At 34.2% G+C, this 21,011-nt stretch overlaps 1 protein-coding gene across 2 annotated transcripts in view; it reads left to right on the top strand.

The window, feature by feature from the left end:
* Window positions 1–21,011, top strand: part of Syn2 (Syntrophin-like 2) — a 348,707-nt gene that overhangs the window by 302,850 nt on the left and 24,846 nt on the right. For both annotated transcript variants that reach the window (XM_090403965.1, XM_090403966.1), the window contains exon 14: window positions 14,011–14,103. In XM_090403965.1, the coding sequence (XP_090260091.1) occupies window positions 14,011–14,103 (93 nt within the window). The remainder of the gene's footprint in view (window positions 1–14,010; window positions 14,104–21,011) is intronic.

The raw sequence follows: 21,011 nt of genomic DNA, 5'->3' as shown, positions 1-21,011 counted from the left end.
CCCAGGCATATGGTTGCGATATGATAGAATTATATGATAGAATTCTTTTGGGTTGTCTTTGGCTTGTAAAGCTTTTTTTTTTTATACTTACATTTAGCTTCCTGTACAATACTTGTAACTTTTTTTTGCCTATGTCATCTCACAATTTCATATACTGACACCATCCTTCTGTATATCTACGCCTTTTTCTTACGAATCTCTTGATTAATAAGTTTGCATCTGTTTCATTTCTGTCCTATTTGTTCTTCGAACTCTAGAATACACTCTAGTTACTGCTCCATTGATGTATTTTTTTATTACTTCCTATTCATTGCCAGTATTTGCCTTATCTAGCAACTGACTAGTATTCTCATTTGGTTATAATTTTCTGTTTAGTAGCTCACCAAGTAATCCTTTCTGAATAAAACATCTGAATAAAAATGTAACTGTTCTGTCCAACTGGGGACAGAACAGTTGCATCTCTAGCTTGAGACTCCCTTTGGCACTATAACCAGGTCTAATACACTCTGACTTATCATATGCTACCTTCTGTGACAGAAAGACCTTGAGTTCCTTTTGATGCATGCTGCCTCAAGAAGAAGACTTGCAGCAGCTCATTAAATTGGCTTCATTCTTCTCATGAGATTTCATCCCTACCCAACAATTAATGTTACTCATAATGATGTCTCGTTTAGCACCCATCAAGTTGATTTTGGCAATACATTTCATTGTCACCAGCAGTGGCGGCTCGTGGCTTGAAATCTTGGGGTGCTGCAACTTTCGAAATATACATACACACTGTAAGTATAGTGTATATGTGTTTGGATAAAATATCAAAATTATGGTAAAAATTTAAAAAAAAAATTAAACATGAGAAAATATCGTTTATTATTGATAAAATTATATTTGGTATAATTCAAAATTTCTTAAAAATAAAATATATTCTTCTTGCTTTGTTTCATGAATAAATATTGTTTATTATCGATAAAATTATACAGTTTAGTATAATTCAAAATTACTTAAAAATAAAATCAATTATCATAACCCCAATAATGTTCTAAAATAAAAACTATAACAAATGTTATGTCTTTAATTGTAATGCCCAAATATTTAAAGAGACGGAGTAAACAGGATAAGCACTACAAACACTCTACTACTGGTGCAAACTGCATTAAACAACAGTGGAATTGCGCGATGGACAGTGCTACATTATGCTAATAGCTCGCATCTCACTATGACATGCATATGCTTGTGCTTGTAGCAATATGCTATCGTCCTTCCCCCTCCTAAGTGCTACAAGATGGATTTTTATTATTTTTTTTATACAAAATAAGAGAATTGTATAGGATTGTTGATGATAAAATTAAATATTACAAGCATATATAAATAAATTAATAAATATATTTATGTATCAAGAAAAATTGGGGGTGCTGCAGTTCTGCAGTACCTATGCACAAGCCACCCCTGGTCACCAGCAACTGATTCACATGGTCTTTAACAACACCCCACCATATATTTGATCTGATTAGTCCACTTCATGCCAGATAGTTTCAAACTCACTGCAACGTGGAAAATTGATACTAATATTGCAGTAATAGCTTTCTACTTTAATTGGACTTAAGTCATCCAATTTCACCGGTATCACACCTCTCTTCTCTAATCTTGTCTATCTTTCCTAAAAATATTGTACTCTTTTTATTCAATACTAGTTTTTTAAAGACATCTCTGAGAGCCAGGTCTCACCAATGCCAATCAATTTTACCTGGATGAATAATTTGAGTCTCAGAAACAAAGAAGATTCCAAGGAATGAAAAGGACATATGATGATGATCCCATTTCATAAGGGTGGAACAACTACTGATATGTAACTATCAACTTATCAGTATCTCTGGTGTGGTAGTGGTGATGATGATTTTGGAAAAGTTGACATAAGCTTACATACAGAAATGGATCAACAGAGAGTTTATACTTTACAAAGAATAACACAGTTTTAACAAGGGAAGATCATATTTCATTAACTTGTATTCACCAAGGCGACAAACACTACCCCTTTGTTCTTTCTGATACTCCGCATTTGTGTACAAATGTAATAAGTTACCTACTGTAGCCTGCATGACTTATTAGAAAACTTTCAGACCTCTGTTCATATCTAATGCCTCACTTATGCAGACATCCTTGTTCATACTAAATAGATCTTATTCAGCTGAACTACAGAGTCATCCTTTCATCATGATAAAGTGCATTCATATCATAAGCACAATTGAATATTTTAGTCACTTTTACACTTTGATTCTCTCCATATTATGTGTCATACCAATCAATTATTTCTCCCAACTTCTGATACCAAATGCATCCAAGTGCAGACAATCCCTCTTATATAAATCCATTTTTCCCCTCTACCTTACTCCACACACACCCAAAAAATCACAACCATTCCTCTTACAAAGTCTGCACATTGAATTATTTGCTCTCACAGCCTGTCTTCTTAATTTAGTATTATCATGTCTTGGTAATAGAAACTATTTTCACTTTCTTAGTCTTCGCTTCACTTCTTCCATATTGAGTATGATATATTGTAAGAACAAATGCAATTATATATATTATAAGAATAAAAAAAAAAAATGAAACAAATGTTTATTCCATTCCACGAACTTGCAACATACATAATGATGTCATGTTCATTCCATAAACAAAATTATGATAGTGCTAAATTTAAAGAAATTATAACCTGCTAATTCTTTAAACATGGAAAGACTTATACGAAACTCACTTATATGTTTACTAAGAAATTTTTGACTTTATCATTATTATTACATGCAACGCCATGCAGTCCCTGAACTCACCGTGGAAAATCACTCTTAATCTACCTTATATAGCCAAGGGTAGCTTAGTTTTAATTTCATTTCAAACTATGCCTCTTAATAATACCTTCTTCTTCTTTGAGTGCCATCTCCTAGCAGAGGTTAGCAACCACCTTGGCAAATTTTCAGCAATCCTCAGCCACTCTGAACAGTCCCTCAGAGCTCATGCCAGTCCACTGTCTGATGTCTGCCAGCCAAGATTTTCTTTGTCTTTCTTGTCCTCTTCTTCCATTTATCTTCCCTTTTATGATTGTTTGAAGTACCTTATATTTTTCATTATGAAGTAGGTGACCAAGATATGCAGAGATACAGAGAGAACACCAAGGTATCTCTGTTCCTCCAAAACTAAGATAGAATGCCAGGACACACTGTGCAGAGAAAAGTCAAAGATACTTTATGGTATCTAAGAGTTCACATGATTTCCACATTTGTTCCAGTACTTTTTGATTGGATGTTTTTGCTGTGCATGGGATTTTTAACATTCGTCTGTATAACCACATCTTAAAGGCTTCAATTTTTTTTATCGATGTTGTCTTCAAGATCCAAGTTTCTGCACCACCCAGCAGTACAGACCATACATGGCATTTAACTATGCATACTCTAAGCTCTAAATTTAAATTGCTTTTTCTAGTTGTTTTTTCTTAAATATACCTGAGGTCTCTGTTTCAGCTTTTTGTGTAGATTAAAACTGTCATGCTTTTCCTGTAGAAATTCTATTTCTTTACATTTTTCATTCATCCAGATCACATTAACCACTGTTAATGGATGTCATTCATGGATGATCTTATACTCATAGCCTGTACTAGAGATGGCTTGCAGGAACTCCTTAACCAAGCATTCAACCCTTTTCACATTTGAGGTCTAAACATCAATGTGACACAGTTGAATGCTTTCTCTTGTCCCCTCAGATAGAGGATAAGAAATTGAAGGTTGCAAACTTTGAGTTTTCTCTGCACATCATATCCTTGCATTCTATCTCAGTTTTGGAGAAGCAGAGATACCTTGGTGTTCTCTCCAAGGTCTCTACTCTTTCTCATCCACTCCTAAGATCTTTTCTCTACCAAAAGCCCCACTTAAACCTCAACTTCTGACACAATGCAGAAGTGAGGGTTATAGAGAATAGATTGAAGAAAAAAAGTTGAATAACAACAACAGTAGAACAACTATAGGACTAACATTGGATTGAAGAAGCATGACCTTTTAGTAAAAAGTGAGGAGATGAATTAGTCCTTATTGATGCGCAAGTTGTGGATGCTAGCATCTCCACTTGCTACTGTCAATCATGAGAAAGCTGCCTACTGTGCTGAAAACCAAAATTTGTTGCAGCTACTTCAGGAAGAACAGCACATCATACCAAAATTTACCTCTGCAACTATATCCTTTAAAAGTATGTGATGTCAACAGAGTTATTTGGACTTACTAAGCTTTGGACACTCTCAGGCTGATTTCAAGATAACTCTCTTTGTTTGCCTTGCAGGGCACATCAGCAGCATGGAGGACTTACAAGAGAATGATTTCTTGTATCTGCAGGTCTGGAATTGGATACCATAGGATATTGTTGTGTCTATCATGTGGGACCATAGTGTGTGTGCACTGTTTTCAGTATGAAGTTAGAAAAATAAAAATAAATTCCAAATAAGAAAGGGTAGTGATCTCATAATGGACAAAGAAATTCAACAGCTGCTTAATTTTTTTTTTTTTTTTTTTTTTTTAATTCAACCCAAAAACCATTTTCCTTCACAGTGGGAACATTTTTTTTGTTTGCTTCACACCATATAAAAGTATTTCTTCCTTTCAAGATTACATGGTGATCAGCATTCGTTGTATAAAATTTTTATGGAGGCATAACACTTGTGCTGGAGTAATTACTTTATTTGCTTAATTGTACATGAAGTAATTATCCAATCCAATTGTTTTGTCTCTATAAATTCTACACAATTAAAAAGTATATCCAAGATTTATTTGCTATAAAATACAAGGAGGCATCAAGAAATACTTTTGTCTTCTTCGTGTGTGTTTGACAATTGTATAGTCAACAAACATAGCTTTGTAGCATTGGGAGAAAAGGAGCAAAGTTTTTCAGTCAGATAAACAATGTAAAACATTTACTCCTTGTTGAAAACTTAATAAAATTTGTTTATCTCTTTATATATTAAACATAGCCATGCAAAGAATAGCATAAAAACAGTGGATAAGGAAGGCAATGGATTTGAAAAAACTGTTTTCAAGCCTGAAGGATGGAATTTTTATCGGTTTTCAGAAGGCTTCAAGGAGTCACTTTTTAAAAACAAATTTCAAGATACTGAATTTATTGGTAAAGTGAAGGAGTTGTATGCTCCCCCCCCCCCCGTATGTAAATCTCACTCATGAAGGGTGACATTCACCTAATCACACGTTAGTTGCGTGAGTTGGCTAAAGTCTCCAAAAACCTTGCTCTAGAGATCGAATATGGAACATCTCAATTCAGTTTAGGTCTCCAGTAAGCAGGGTGGTAGTCTCATGCCGGATGATGAAATTCATCTTCCAATCCAGTTATTACCATGCTTATATTTCTAAGTCAACAAAAAAAAAATGATATAAATAGAAAAGAAACAAAATTTAAAAGCTATTTCCATAAGCATCTACATCTGTTATTAGGACATGAGACTGATGACCTGTTGTTTCATCAGTCTCATCCTATTGTTTTCATTTCAACGTGACAGTCCAGCATTTGTCCTCGCCACGATAAGGGTAGTTCTGCTAGGATTTGTTAAGTAACTGACTAATATCCACTTATACTGGGATCAGTGTAGTAGATCGTACTAGAGTAGAGTAAGCTGAACAAACATTATAACTAAAAATCCATGTGCATTCAGAGCAGAACAAGAAATGTGCATTCAGAACAAGAAATTAACAAAATCAGACATCTATATAATCTGTAAGAAAACCTTTAAAGTTTTGTTTTTCTTTGTCTTTCAAGATACTGACTTACTTTCTGAAGATTTAGATTTCATTAATCTTTTCACAGTTGTGCAATACGAGAGGTTTCTGAAAAGTAAGGTAACACATTTTTTTTCTTAATAATGATAGATGTGAATTGGAAGCATCCACAATCTCCTGTGCACAAAAAATTCAAAACTGTTCCCACTGTCCAAAAAGTCATGGACACAGTGTTCTGGGATCTCCGAAGCATTCTGTTGGTAGAATTCTTGCCAAAGGGAGGAACAGTCAGTGCAGAGCTTTATTGTGTAACATTGGGAAAACTGAAAGCTAACATTTGACATGAACAACCAGGACTCCTGACACGCTGCATGATTTTGGTGTCCAACAATGCTACTCCATACACACTGTGCATACCACTCATGAGTGGTTGCACTGGAATCATTGGGAAACTACCAGATCCCCCTCTCCTACAGCCCAGATTTAGTGCCTTTAGACTTCCATTTGTTTGTTTCCTCAAGAAACACCTTTCCAGAGGGCATTTCACTATGAATGAGGAAGTTCATCAGGTGGTGCAATGTTGGTCACTGCGTGTGGGCATGGACTTCTTCAGTACTGCTGTTGATAAACTGGTCCATTGTTGGAAAAAACGCATCAATAAATTTGGAGACTTTGTGGAGAACTAGTGCATGTTCACTTATTTCTTGGTGTATAATTTCAGCTTCCTATTATTAAACATTCTCAATAATAAAATGTTTACCTTACTTTTCAGAAACCCCTCATATATGGAAAAAAAAAAAGTAAAAAGTAATATGTTAGTTAACATAATTACATATGTTAACTAACATATGTAATTATGTAATGTACGTATGTTAACTGCTTTCATGCTAATCTGGTACCTAGGGAAATAGTCTCATGACTAAATTAGCTGATTCGGAATCGTGTTGTGCAAAAAAAAGTTGTAAACATTAATAAAGAGGGAATTATAAAGCACTAATTCAACTTGAAAGATGTCAGTGATTGGCAAGAAGTGTTAGAAAGTGTTTCAAACACACTGGAAAAACAATATCTTGGAATAGTAAGGCTAAATAAAAGAGGAAATGCCTTACTTTAAAACTCATCTGTAATGTGTAGCTGGGTTAGGAGGATTGGAATTGTGGAAGAGGCAACTAAAGCTTTGAGGTCAATTGATGAGGTTTGTTAATTGTAGGTATCTCTAGCTAGTTTTCCTGTTTTTCAGAAGGACAGTTCCTACCATCAGTTTATGACACCACATAGCTCACCTTCAGTTGAAGAGGAACCCTTATGAAGGTACATTACATTCTAGACTGAATTTAAATTCAGGTCTTTTGATGATATTACAACACCCTTGCAACTGCTGCAGAGGCACTCTCTAATATATAGTATTTATATATATTATAGTATGCAGCAGTTATTCTTTATTTTCTGTGTTCTGCATTTCTATAAAACATTTTTAAAAAATCTTGTACATAAATTTTAGAGTATATATTTTCATTAACTTTCAGTAACTCAATTTTTTTTTTTCCAAAAAAAAAAGTTGCCAACTTACCATTGCTGCTAACAAATATTCTTTCACAATTTCCCACGCACTAAGGATATCCCGACCTTCCAATTCCTCCCTCCATGAAACTTCCCGAAGTTGACGTCTAAGACTATTATAATCACCTGTTTTATAATTCCACATAAGTTCCCGTCTCTTTGATACTCCTGCATGTCTATTCATTTTCCAAGTCAAAACCATATGGTCACTCTCAGACAGCCAATCCTGAATCCAGTTGACCAATCTGACATCCAGACCCATGTGCTGCAACTTAAATATCAGCTTATCATGTGGCACCCTGTCAAATGCCTTTGCTAAGTCTAAGAAAATTGCAGTATATGCCTTTCCCTCATCTAATGTTCTTGTAACTTTATTATAAAAGGCTAGCATATTGCTAAAACAAGAGCACCCTTTCACAAATCCCTGTTGTCTCTCACAGATAACATTACCCTCATCTGCCCAATGTTGTATACGCTCCCTCACTACTTTCTCCAAGATCTTAACAACTACTGATGACACACAGACTGGCCTATAATTAGACACTTCCAGTCTGTTACCACCCTTATGCAATGGCACTATCTTACCTTCCTTCCATTCCCTGGGCACCTTTGCCAAAGCCAGACTTTCATTGAAAAGCCAGGTTAAAGGAACTGTCAGTTCCCTGGCACATTCTCTCAAAACTCGTGGTAAAATACCATCCAGTCCCAAAGCTTTACTGACATCCAGAGTACTCGGTATCTGAAACACACTCTCCTCCTGTACCTCGAACCAGCCCTATCCCTCTAGCATTAAAACTGACTCCTCTAGGATGAAATACTCCAATAAAGTGTTCATTGAACAATTCCACTATGTCCTCTGCATCAGTCACTCTATTCCCATTTTTATCCCACAATATCATTCTTCAACAGTCATTTCTCCTCCTACTGGCCACATAGCTAAAAAATTCCTTAGGATTTTCTTTGGATCTTAGGGCCAACCTCCTCTCATATTCCAGTTTCGCTTTCTGTACCACACTAGTCACTCTTCTGACCTGTGTCTTATATTCTTCATGCATCTTCTCTTCACCTGTCTCCTTATATCTCTTCCATAGCCTCTTTTTCGCATGCAATTCCTGTTTAATATTGTTTGTCATCCACTTTACTCCAAATTGTGGCCTCTTCTTCACTCGTGGTATACAACTTACCATTGCTGCTAACAAATATTCTTTCACAATTTCCCACGCACTAGTGATGTTCCGGCATGCCAATTCCTCCCTCCATGAAACTTCCCAAAGTTGACGTCTAAGACTATTATAATCACCTGTTTTATAATTCCACATAAGTTCTCTTTGATACTCCTGCATGTCTATTCATTTTCCATGTCAAAACCATATGGTCACTCTCTCCAACTGGTGGGAGAGATGTTATCTCAGTTATTATCAACTCTTCTGATGCTATAACCAAATCCAAAACTCTTGAACCTCTTGTTCCCTCTGTTACATGTTGCCTAAGACATTTGTTCCTCAAGAATTCTAGAAATTCCATTCCCCTATTGCTACATGCATCTTCCTCTCTCCAATTTATACTACTGTGGTTAAAATCCCTCATAACAATCATTCTTCTTGCACTGGCCAAACTTAGCTCTAGACATCTCCTGGTCCCCATCCTCTGTGCTCCTGGGTCTGTAGCAACACCCCAATATCCTGTCTTGCCTACCTCTACCTCACACCATATGCTCTCAAAATCATTTGTCTCACTTCCTTCCAAAGCCTCCACTCTTAGAGGACATAGGTCATCGCTTATCATAAGCAGTACCCCACCATCACGCTTTCCCCTCCTATCCTGACGAAAAATGCTATACCCAGCGACTTCTATTCCTGTTATTATATCCCCTTCTGTCAACCACGTCTCAATGATCCCAATAATTTTTGGCCAGTCTGATGCTATCTGCACCACCAATTCCTCTCCCTTATTCCGGATACTCCTGGCATTAGAAACATATTATAGAAACATATAAATGCCATTGTTTCTATACCCAGCATTATCCCTTCTAGACTCCACTGGGCTCAGTGCTACCTGACATCGTCTCCCTTCTCCCAAGTATCCATTCCCACAAGAGGCCACCCCTGCTATCATCCTCCCTGAGACACACTGACTCGTTCAGAACAGCAATCTCTGCAGATGCCTACGTCCTTCCTCATTCAAATGTAAGCAGTCTCTCGCATACAATTCCTCTCTTTTCTCAAACGCACTCCAAGCATCCACATATACCAGTCTTCTCTTGTCACACATTCTCGCTATAATGCCATTGAATATCACCGCTCTTCTGCTCAGTTCATCATTATCATACCTAGGCAATACGCACACTATTTTTCCCCTCTCTGTCTTCTTCCGTACAGCCTCAAGCAAAAATCTCATATTTCTCGCTGCCCGACTTACATTACCACTCAAATCATTTGTTCCTACCATCACAATCATCTCATCCACCCCTTCACCTCTCTTAATTGCCATAGCCACCCTTTCTATTGTTCCTCCTGGCAAACACTCCTCACGCATCCTATCCTGAACACCACGGATCATTGAGTCGCCATACATTATACCTCTTACCATTCTCTCTCTCTCCTATTGTTTCCATTCTCTCCTCTTCTTTCATTCCCATAGGTCTCTCTCATTCTCTTTCTTCTACTGCTATTCTCTCTTCTAGCATTCCCATACCTCGCTCTCCTACTGTTTCCATTCTCCCCTCTTCTAGCACTCATGTACATCTCTCTCATTCCCTCTCTCCTACTGTTTCCATTTTCTCCACTTCTAGCACTTCCATATCCCTCTCATGCCGTCTCTCCTACTGTTTCCATCCTCTCGTCTTCTAGCATTCCCATATCTCTCTCTCATTCCATCTACCCTACTGTTTCCATTCTCTCCTCTTCTAGCACTTTCATATCTGTCTCTCATTCCATCTCTCCTACTGTTTCCATCCTCTCGTCTGCTAGCATTCCCATATCTCTCTCTCATTCCCTCTCTTCTACTGTTTCCATTCTCTCCTCTTCTAGCACCCACATACCTCTCACTCATTCCATCTCTTCTGTTTCCTTTCTCTCCTCTTCTAACACTCCCAAATTTCTCTCCCCCCCCCCCCCCACTCTGATTTGGCTTGCATTTATTTCTTTGAAGTACACTCGTATTCAGAGAAACAATTTAGCACTCAAAAACGTAGAAAAACGGGGGAAAAAAACAGACTATTCACCAATTAAAAATCACTTTCTTCTGCACAGCTCAAATTCAACGATTTTGGTAATATTTGTATTTCTTTTGCTAGTGTAATTTGGCATACTGCTTAATCCAAAGCAGATTCACTATATTGTTGTCAGAAATTCCTCCATCTTAGTAGAATTTTCCATGCTTTGCAGTTTATTTATATGGCTTAAATCTAAATTTTACTAAAAGTTGCATTCCTGTTAATAGCTTATTAGTTTCAGTCAGTACAAAGTTTAAAACATCTGAGCTACTAAAAAAATAAATAAATAAATCCTCTTCTTTTGCCAAGTCCAAAATTAAAATGTTTTACAGATAAAACAGTTTTTTACTTTTCAACAATTTTTCACAGATTGATAATAATCGTGGGTCCATTTACATGGTATCTGCATTACAATGTCTTATCTTTTGGAACACATTAAAAAAGAAATCTCATTTGACCACAATTTTCTGAGGCAAGTTAAATGCTTTTTTTTCAGTTCAAATGAATGAATACTTCCTATTAGTGACGTGTATTGAGAGCCAAGTATGAACCCACAAGATGTCACTTCACAGAATAGATATGAAGTAGAACATATACATACCTTGCATATTTTGCAATAAGAATATTTGAATAATTTTTATTTATTAAAAGCATGCCTTTAGTGATTCAGTATAATTTGTTTGAATTAGTAAATATTTTTCTAATTATGATATACTTACAAAAGAAAAGTGATATTTGCAAATATGTTTTAAACAAAATCAAAACTAGTATGGCTACAAAAGTATATAGATTTTTATACAAAACTTCGTTTATTAAATAATTTAAGGAATTTACAACATACAAAGGATATAAATTAAATTAAACTTTAATCTATATTTCCAATATTTCGGCAACGTCACGTTGCTATCTTCACAGGAACTTAAAATAAAGACACATGCATGCAGGTACTACACACAGTAAATGAAGACGAAGTAAGAAGCTATTGTTTCTCCTAAAAGTCCTGATGGTGTCCCCTAGCGGACTATGTAGGTATTCTTGGCCGTTGGGCTGAAGGTCTTCCATATTTGGGGCAGTCTCATGCAACCAAATTTGTTGAGGTTTAGCTTTTCAAATTTATCCTTTGTATGTTGTAAATTCCTTAAGTTATTTAATAAGCATGTTTAATCAATGTCTAAGCCCTTCTATGAGAATATACAAAACTTCATATCACTGAACTAGCTGAAAGAGAACAACAGCTGTGATTTACACACCAGTTTAACATTTTCATTATGGAGATTTATTTTAATTAAACTTTTTTTTTATTAAAATTAGTTGCATTTATAAGTTTATTATTATTGAAGTGTAATTTACAATTATGTTTATTTTTATTTACATATTTTCTTGTTATAATAGCAATATAAAGTAACAGTTTAGGTAATTATTTTATTTATAAAAAATAAAAATAAAATTGGTTCCCAATGTTCATCAAACATGAAAATTACTTACTGGGACATTTTTGGGCCCATTTAAATCACGGTAAACACACCCTCACTATATTATCAGCTGCAAATTAATTTCATGAGAATGTTTTGGTTATCTAGAAAAAGCATGTAATAATGTTCCAAGAGAAATGCTGTTTAGTAACTACAATTATATGGTGTAAATGGATGTTATGCAGAACTGTGTGTGTGTGTGTGTAACATACTTAAGTTGTATATTAGCTGATACATTTGAAGGATATACTGTATATACTGTGATTTCCTATAAAATCAGTTATAAGTTAAGAGCACACTGTCTCCTCAATTGTTCATCTGTATGGATCACACAAAAGAAAATAACATTTAAACCTGATATCAATATCAGATATATTAAACTCAGTTCTGTACTTCATACAGATGATTTTATATTCTTAATCTACCATAAATCAATCTTCTGAACTCTTAACTAAATTTAATAACTGTTGTAAAGTAATGACCATTTCCAAGACACAGGAATGCTTACCATATTTGCTTAGCCATCCATAATTGAAAGTTACATATATAATAGGGGACCATGTTTTAAAGACATGTCTCTTCTGTCTTAAGCATTTATGATAGTGTTACACTGTACAAAAATTATTCATTTATTTTAATGAAATCCTCTACCTATAAAAGGTTTTTTGTTTTTAAAAAAAAAAAACAACCTTTCTGCCGTTTTATCAAGTTGGTGAAGGATTAGAAAAACTAGGAGCCCTCTGGAAACTGAGGATTCCTAGTTCTCCCATTCGCATTGTTAATAGAAAAATGTGTTACATTACTTTTAGGAACCCCTCGTACCTCATACCTGCACATATACTTTAGATGAAGAGTAACATTACAGATATTCTTAGGAGCACATTCCATTAATGCCAACAAATGATTGGGAGCCTGGCTGGCCAAGTGGTTGTCATATCCATTCTCCAACTAGCAGGTTGTGAGTTCAAATCCTGCAGTCATCATGGATGTTTGTGATTGTCTTTACATGGGAGATGAATTTCACTGCCTGGTTTGAAACCATTACCCCACTTATAGGAAGCTTGAAGTGACTTGAATAAGTTCCATGTTTGGTCTCTAGAGCAGGGTTTCCAGATTATGTAAAAAAAAAATTGATAAAGATACAAAAAAGATATGCAGTTAATAAAAACAGAATACACAAAACATTAACTAACCCACAGTACAAATGTACTGTAGTTCATGAACAGGAGTTACATATAAGAAAAAAAAAAAAAAATGAAATGAAATAATATACTGCATATCTGTTATAATTGTCATTGGAACTTATCATGGGAGATTATAATACATTCTCCACCATAACACTGCACAATCCCATTATCTCTACTACATGTTTCATTGCTACACAGTATTTTTGTCTACTATGTTTTCTGATCAGCTCCCTGATTGCAAGACAAAAAGGGCTCAGTTTATGGGATGGAAATCATGTTATTTCTCTATGAGAACAGCTAACATGTCTTCATTTGAAAAATCCTATAAAAAGATTTCTCTTATTATGATGATAATTGTACTCAGGTCATTTCCAGTTAAGAATGTGCATGTCCCATTATTCTTCCAACTGTGCTATCAAGATTTTTAATCTTGAATATATTGTACAAGAGCAGTCAATTGCTTGCTTGCTTGTTTGTGAACTGATTAAATAAAATTATGTGGAACAAATAATTATATGTTCACTGTTTACATTTCTGTGAATCATGAATAGCAAAATTTGTTCTTTTAAATATTTTTTGAAAGAAATAAAATTTGAGATTTCAGTTTAATATATTCCAAACATTGAAATTTATGATACATTTGTGAAAACTGCCTGGCAAAAAAAAAAAGATCAAAGTTGCAGTATTCACTTCTGTATTAATTAAGAGTCAAATATATGTGGTTTGAAATTGCTTTCAAAGAATATTACTACTCTAAATATTTTTTTAAATATATTACTTTTGCACTTAATGATTTTATCTTACATTTATTATTTCAGAGTAAAACATTCTCAGTTATATATAAAGGTAAAACTGGTGGACTGACATTAGACTGGAATATGGGATTTGCTTTATATAACACAGAAGCTAAGGTAAATTAGGAAGCAGTAGTAATATGTGTGTGAGATTGAATTTAATTTCTGAATAAGAGCACATTTGCAACAACAGATACATGCAACTTTTTTTCCTGTTTTATACATACTGTATTTTTCACCTTATAAGAGACACTGTTGTATTGGATGCATTACATTTTTCATGTTGAATTTTTGGAACAAAAATATTCTTTGCACTATAAGACGCACGATTTATGCATCAATCCTTTAAATGATTTGTTTATTCATGTATCTAAAGGTCGAATTGCAGAGGTGAGGCCTACTAGGATTACAACTACTTTTCTGTTCATTTTGCAAAGTTCATTCTTAACAGTTTCGTTATTATGGCATCTAAACCGATCCCATGCTAACAAAGCAGGTTTCTGACATAAACTGCCAGGATGTCTGGACCACACCTTCTTTATCCATAACTTCATCCATTCTTCATCCATCCATCCATCCTTTTGGATGAATATGAATGTAAACTCCTTTGGGAAGTTTTTCTTTTAAAAATTAAAAATGTGGCAAATTTTGTTCCATTCACACAGCATGACAAAACAACAGCATATTGGGTTTTTTGTGACCAGAAGTTTTAACATTAATATAGTTTTACCTTTGGATTCAACAGTCTTGTTTGAGGGCATATCAAAAGTCAGAGGCACTTCATCCATATTAGCTATCTGTGAAAGTTCAAAATTGTCTTGTTTTCTAGCATTTATGATGAATCTGTGAAACTTGATAATTTTATTTTCAAATTTGTCTAGGATTTTTTGTGATATTTTCATTTCTGCAAACATGCATAAATCATTTCTCATCATAAATCTAAAGCATCATGATGGCAACCCTGTAAAATCAGTAATATTTCTTTCTGTTGCCAATAATTTTGCTCATTGAATAATCATTTTTGTAGATACACCACAAACCTGATCTTCTTTGATCCATTATCCAAGTTTGCAATTCATTTTCAATTTCTGGCCATTTTTCCAGTTTTCTGCAGAGATTGTGTTTTTTAGAATTTGTTTCTATTAATTACTGCTCTTGTTTCCTCCAAGTTTGTATCATTTTTTCTGTAGATGGAGGCCCAAAGTGCTGCTCTGCAGCCCTATTGCCATTCTTTTTTTTTTCATACTTTTTTTTTTTTTTTTTTTTGCATACTCAATTGCACTGCACTTAAATGCAATTGTATAGCTATGTTTGGGCTTCATAGAATCCATGGATTATAAAAAAAAATTTAAATATAATAATGTATTGATTACTAGTTTAAATGCATGACCATTAATGACCGTGCAACCTATTCAAACTGATTGTGCATTACCAGCAAGCGATACATAAAAATACACATTGGTTTGTAAGATGCATTAGGCCTATAGGATGCATCCTAATTTTCAGATAAATTTTTGATACAAAAAAAAGTACATCTCTTAGGTGAAAAATATGGTATTTCTTAATAAGCAGTCATAATAAATAATGACCAGTAACATTTCTTTACTTATGTCTCTCATGTACAGCTTACTATGCCGTTTTCTGTGGAAGTCCTTTGTAAGAAGAAGGAAATATTACACATACCTTGTATGTTGTGTTGTTGTTTACTTCTGGCGTTGGTAACATAAATTGTTCCTCACCATATATTTGTATGCATAATAATTCTTTAATTATGAGACTTCAAATCTGTTACCTACAATTAACTGAACAGCAAATCAGTTATCTAAATCAGTGCTTCCCAAACTGTGGGCCGCAGCCCCATTGAGGGCAGTTAGTTTTGTTGAGGGGGGGGTGAAATAATGAAAACAAATTTAAAATGTTTTAAGACATTGTCAGATGTGTATGTAAGATGCTGAAAATGTAATATTTGCATTTGATTTTTGCAATATTGCTGTGTATCTTTTGTATTGAATATTGCAAATTCAAATGCAAATATTTCCAAAGGGGCCTTTACATCCATAAGTTTGGGAAGCACTGATCTAACTCAACTGGATAATTGTGTGATCACTTTATATATAAATATTTTTCGCAACATTTTTATAAATAACTAAGTACAGTAATTGGCACCTTTACTTTTTTTTAGAGATGTGAATCTATAAAAGGAGCTCATTACTTGGTTAATTTTTATCATTGCATTTTTAAATTGTTTAAGCTTTATAACTGTGCCTACATACACTGGTTTCCATAAATTAAAGAACAAAGAGAAAAATCACGATAACTCAAAACTGTATGAAAAGTATGATATGAGATGTGAAAGAAACACCCACAAAAATTGTAAATAAATAGTTTAATTCTGTAACATATGGATACACAAAGGCAAAAGATTGTCAAAGGGTCTTAATAAGGAATATAATCCCTCACAGCAGTACAGCACTCACAATGATGTTTCATACTGTTTATGATGGCATCCAGGAGGTCAGTTGGTAATAGTGGCCATTGCTCCTGCAAAGCACTAAGTCCTTCAAGGTTTAAGGGGAGGGTTGAGAGCAGCAACATGTCTACCTAGAGCATCTCAGACAGGCTTAATAGGATTAAGGTTAGGAGTTGGCTGGCCAGTCCATATGTACAATAGCCTCCTCTTGAAGATATTGGTCCATGAGCTTTGCTTAATGAGGATGAGCATTATCATCTTGTAGGATAAATATCTACCTTATCACATTCACGTATGGACAAACATAGAGGTTTAGGACCTCATCTCTATAAGTTGCAGCATTCATGGCTCCACTAGGAAGTGTTATGTCGTACATCCTGGCTTTGAGTCTGCCATTTTGTTTGTTAGATGTTGATTGATACTGATCTGAATATAAAGAAATTTATATTATCCTGCGCCACCCTATATTCAGATTAGTCTGTATAATATAGAGGATTCAATCATCAACTAACTTTTGCAATCTCACTTTTCTACACGCTGAGGTTAATATTGTCATTAAGGCTTCCGCAAGGTCCGATATTTTTTATGAGTGGTGCGATGAAGAAAAATCAGGCAAACAACAAATTGAATTCAATAAAATAAACATTTAATACAGGGTTATAGAACATGTACATTTAAGTATAACTTTGAAAACAAGATAATGCAAATCAGCTTAGTTCAAATAACTCATAACTCCTAACATAAAACATTAGGCATCACACATTTAGCTATCAATTCTATATTCTTCCGAATAATTGAAAGTGGTTCACACAGTTTCAATGTTACGGAATCTTACAGTAATTATTCTTAAAGTAGAATTCTCTAATTCTCTCTTAGTCAACAAACACTTATAATTATAAGGCAGTTATCATTTCAAGGGGGAAACACTTTAAAGCTCCAAACTTCGGCTATTTTTAGTAGAACGCCACAGTTAATGTTAAGATATATCAGGCGGAGCTACTCTTATTTCTTCATGCTGAGGTATAAAAAAAAAGGACTGCTCTTACTGGGTTACACCCTTTTCACATTGGATTCACTATAGGCACACTTAAAACTGTAGTTAACTATTACTTTGAAGTAACACTATTCAAAAGAAATCTTCACTATAATAACTGAAATATTAAACATAAAGCTTCATAAGTCTTGATGCAATCGTTTTAGGTAATCTACTTATTCCTTGTTTTCTTCTATGCATTAAATTCAGCTTTGCACTATTCTTCCTCAAAACAATTGGAATTCGTCGTAATTTTAGAATTCCATATAAATATTCCTAATTGCCTATTGATTTCCCGGTTCCTTCTTAATCTATTTACGGCATTTCCAAATCCCCATACTGCCACCCATTACTTTACTCCTTGCTGTCCCGAATGCTTCTCCTCTTTTTACTTTTGTTTTCCAATTAAATACCTTCATTCTTCCCACCAAAATCCGGTTCTAGCCAGTCCAGCTCATATCAACTCCATCTCCCTTTGAATACCGTAGCTCACACTCCATGCACACGCTATCTAAAATTAACTCCGTTTCCTTGACAACAGCCAATCAAATCTAATCAGAAGAATTACATAAAATCACTCTTACATACAGAAACAAAATAAAAAAGATATATTGCAATTCATATAGAATATATTTACAAGTTATATAAAGAATTTATACAGAATAAATAACTAAAAAAATTAACAATTATTATATCAATAAAAATTTAACAGTAAGTGTTTAATTTATAATTTACTTAGGAGCAAACTTAGCTCAGGAAATACAATACATGTTAAATCATGAATGAAGTATTAATAAATCATAAAATTCTTCATTCACAATTTAACAAAGGCTTATTTTTCCTCTGAAAAAAATTTTTTTAAAGAAACATTTTTCATATAGTGGAGAAAATAGACTTCTTATCTCCCTTTCAAGATCTTAAATAATATCTAGTTTGAATAAAATCTAATTTATTACTACAGTTAGTATTTTTGTATCTCTCTACATTTTCACTTAGATTCATTCTGCTTTCATTAATGGGAGTAGTTTGTCTCTTATTTTTGTAGTATGGAGGTGTCTCATCAGAGCAGAGTCCCTCATTTCTGTCTCTAGTCTTATGACTGGGTTTTTCATTTTAATGGTACTTCTTCTGTGATCTATCATTCCCTGATAATTCCTTTTCCTTTCATACACATTCTCCAAAGAATCTTCTAAGTAGGATAGTCTGTCAGACTTGTCCTTTCCTTCCCTTCTTCTTCTAGCCTTATTAGATCTTGGATGTAAACTAATTGCTTTGGCAAAGTTGATTCCAATTATCAGTTGATCTGTCTTGCTAATTTCTAATTCAGGTGTAGATATTTGCTCTTGTAATGTTAAGTCTGTGGTAGGTTTAGCTTGAGGTTGATTAGGTTTACCAGAATTTGAGCCATTGAAATCTTCAATTGACTCATTAGTAGTTGGCTGTACTTCACTTGTAGGTTGTATCACATTCGTCTTGCCATGCCTTTCTGTTTGTTTCTTCCATCCAATATTTGTAGGTGTATTATTTCTCCAGATTTTTCTTCTATTCATTATGGATATCTCACCCTTAGAAAAGTCACATGAGAAAAATAATTTTTCATAAAGTTAGTTCCCAAAATGATGTGAGAACTCGAGTTGATGGAATAATTAGTAGATCCTGCCAAACAAATAACCCAAAATTTGGTAGAAAAATCCTTACACGATCTTTCTTATATGCCATCAAAGTAGAGTCAGAGAGAGAGTGATAATTCTCACTGGTCTTCTCAATTTAATAATATTTTTCCATATTCTGTGCGTGATGTGCATGAGGTAGTCTCTACTGATAGTTGAAGCATTGCAACCTGTATCTAGTAAAATATTACATTGATACCCTTGGTATTTCCTCTTATTTTCATTATTGATTCATTCATCTTAAAAGAGTTATCAAGATTACTATGTATTTTGTGAGGAATATGTCCAAAATTCAAATCCCATCTATTGTTTGAGTATGTTCCTTTAGCATCGGAACAATTCCTAGCAATATACCCAGTCCTGTGGCATCGAAAGCATCTTGGAGGATCCTTGTAGTTGGAAAAATACTCTTTCTTTGCTTGAGGTTGAGAGGTAATGGACATCTGTAGATTGGGTCTTTCTGTCCATGCACCACTTTGTCCAGATCTGCTAATATAGGTTGATTCTGTTACTTCTTTTTTATTTCTTGTTCCACCATTTTGTTGATTCCATCTGTTGTAGGGTTGTGGCGTTCATGAAAAGTTGTAGTAATAATTACCAGCTGCTTCATTACTTCTTCAAGGTGATCCATTACTGGTTGTTGTAATCCTTTTACTTCATGATGAATTAAGGTTTTTATTTCTTGCATTAAACTGTTCTTATTGGATAGTTCTTCGCTCTCAGCTATATGATTAACATTTAAGGAATTTTCTCCATTCTTCTTCTTTCCTTTTTCACTCTTATTTTCCTTTCCAGTTTCAGATTGGTTTAAGGAATAATCCGTCTTTTTTATAACGTTCACATGACCTACATTGGATAAGGGACAAAAGTCTCCTATCATTTGTTCTTTTTCCTTGACAACTTTGCAACATTCTTCTGAGGTGTTAATTTTCTTCTTGTAAGCAGTCTCTCTCTCAATTCTGGTCTCACACCTTGGCAAAACTGCTGGAAAACAGCCCAATCCAAATGAGGTTTATCTTCATTAGACACGTTCAAACTGTTGAAAAGAGTCAACATGCGATTATAAAACTCTGTAACACTTTCTTTATCCTTCTGTGTGATTCTCTGTAGTTTCCTCAAGTTGGGTCCAATACTTCTCAATCTAGAGAACTGTGAAATTAAAATATCTTTAAACTTCTGATATTCTAATGTTTCCTTAAGCACTGGAGATGAATATAAAAACGTCCTTGCCTTACCAGTCAACTTACTTTGTAGTAATATTAGTAATTGAAAATCAGTCCAGTTTGCTATTTCTCTAAGCTTTTCAACGAAGGGAAAAAAAGATAGTACATCATCTGATTCTTCTCCCAAAAATTGAGGAAAAACCTGTTGGGGGGTTTACAGTACGGAAAAATTCACTATCTTCCATTCCCGTACTGGATGAAACAGCCATATTAATTTATTAACTTCAAACTTAAATCCTATAATCTCAATTCTAAATTAACCTTTGCCTGATTCTACTTCATAACCTGCTCACTGTAATTCACTTAATTTTTATTATCAAGATTTTAAGGATTACCTATACTATCAAAAATTATTTAATTTTTGATAGTATAGGTAAAAAATTAAATAATTAAAAAAAATTATTTAATTGCTTAATTTATACCAGTGAACTGACATCCTGTCAGCTGCACCATTTTGTTGTGTCGTCCATCTTGTTAATTGATTCATTTATGTTGGTTAGTTGGATCTATTCTTATTTCTTTAGATTCCATTTTTATTTTGTTAGATGCTGATTGATACTGATCTGAATATAAGGAAAATTTATATTATCCTGCGCCACCCTATATTCAGATTAGTCTATATAATACAG

This window comes from Typopeltis vanoorti, chromosome 14 (genome assembly GCF_054136105.1).
Source record: "Typopeltis vanoorti isolate ZY-2024b chromosome 14, IOZ_Tvanoo_1.0, whole genome shotgun sequence".
NCBI classification, from domain to species: Eukaryota; Metazoa; Arthropoda; class Arachnida; order Uropygi; family Thelyphonidae; genus Typopeltis; species Typopeltis vanoorti.
Note: the sequence above shows the minus strand (reverse complement) of the source record. Positions and strands in the feature narration are given on the sequence as shown.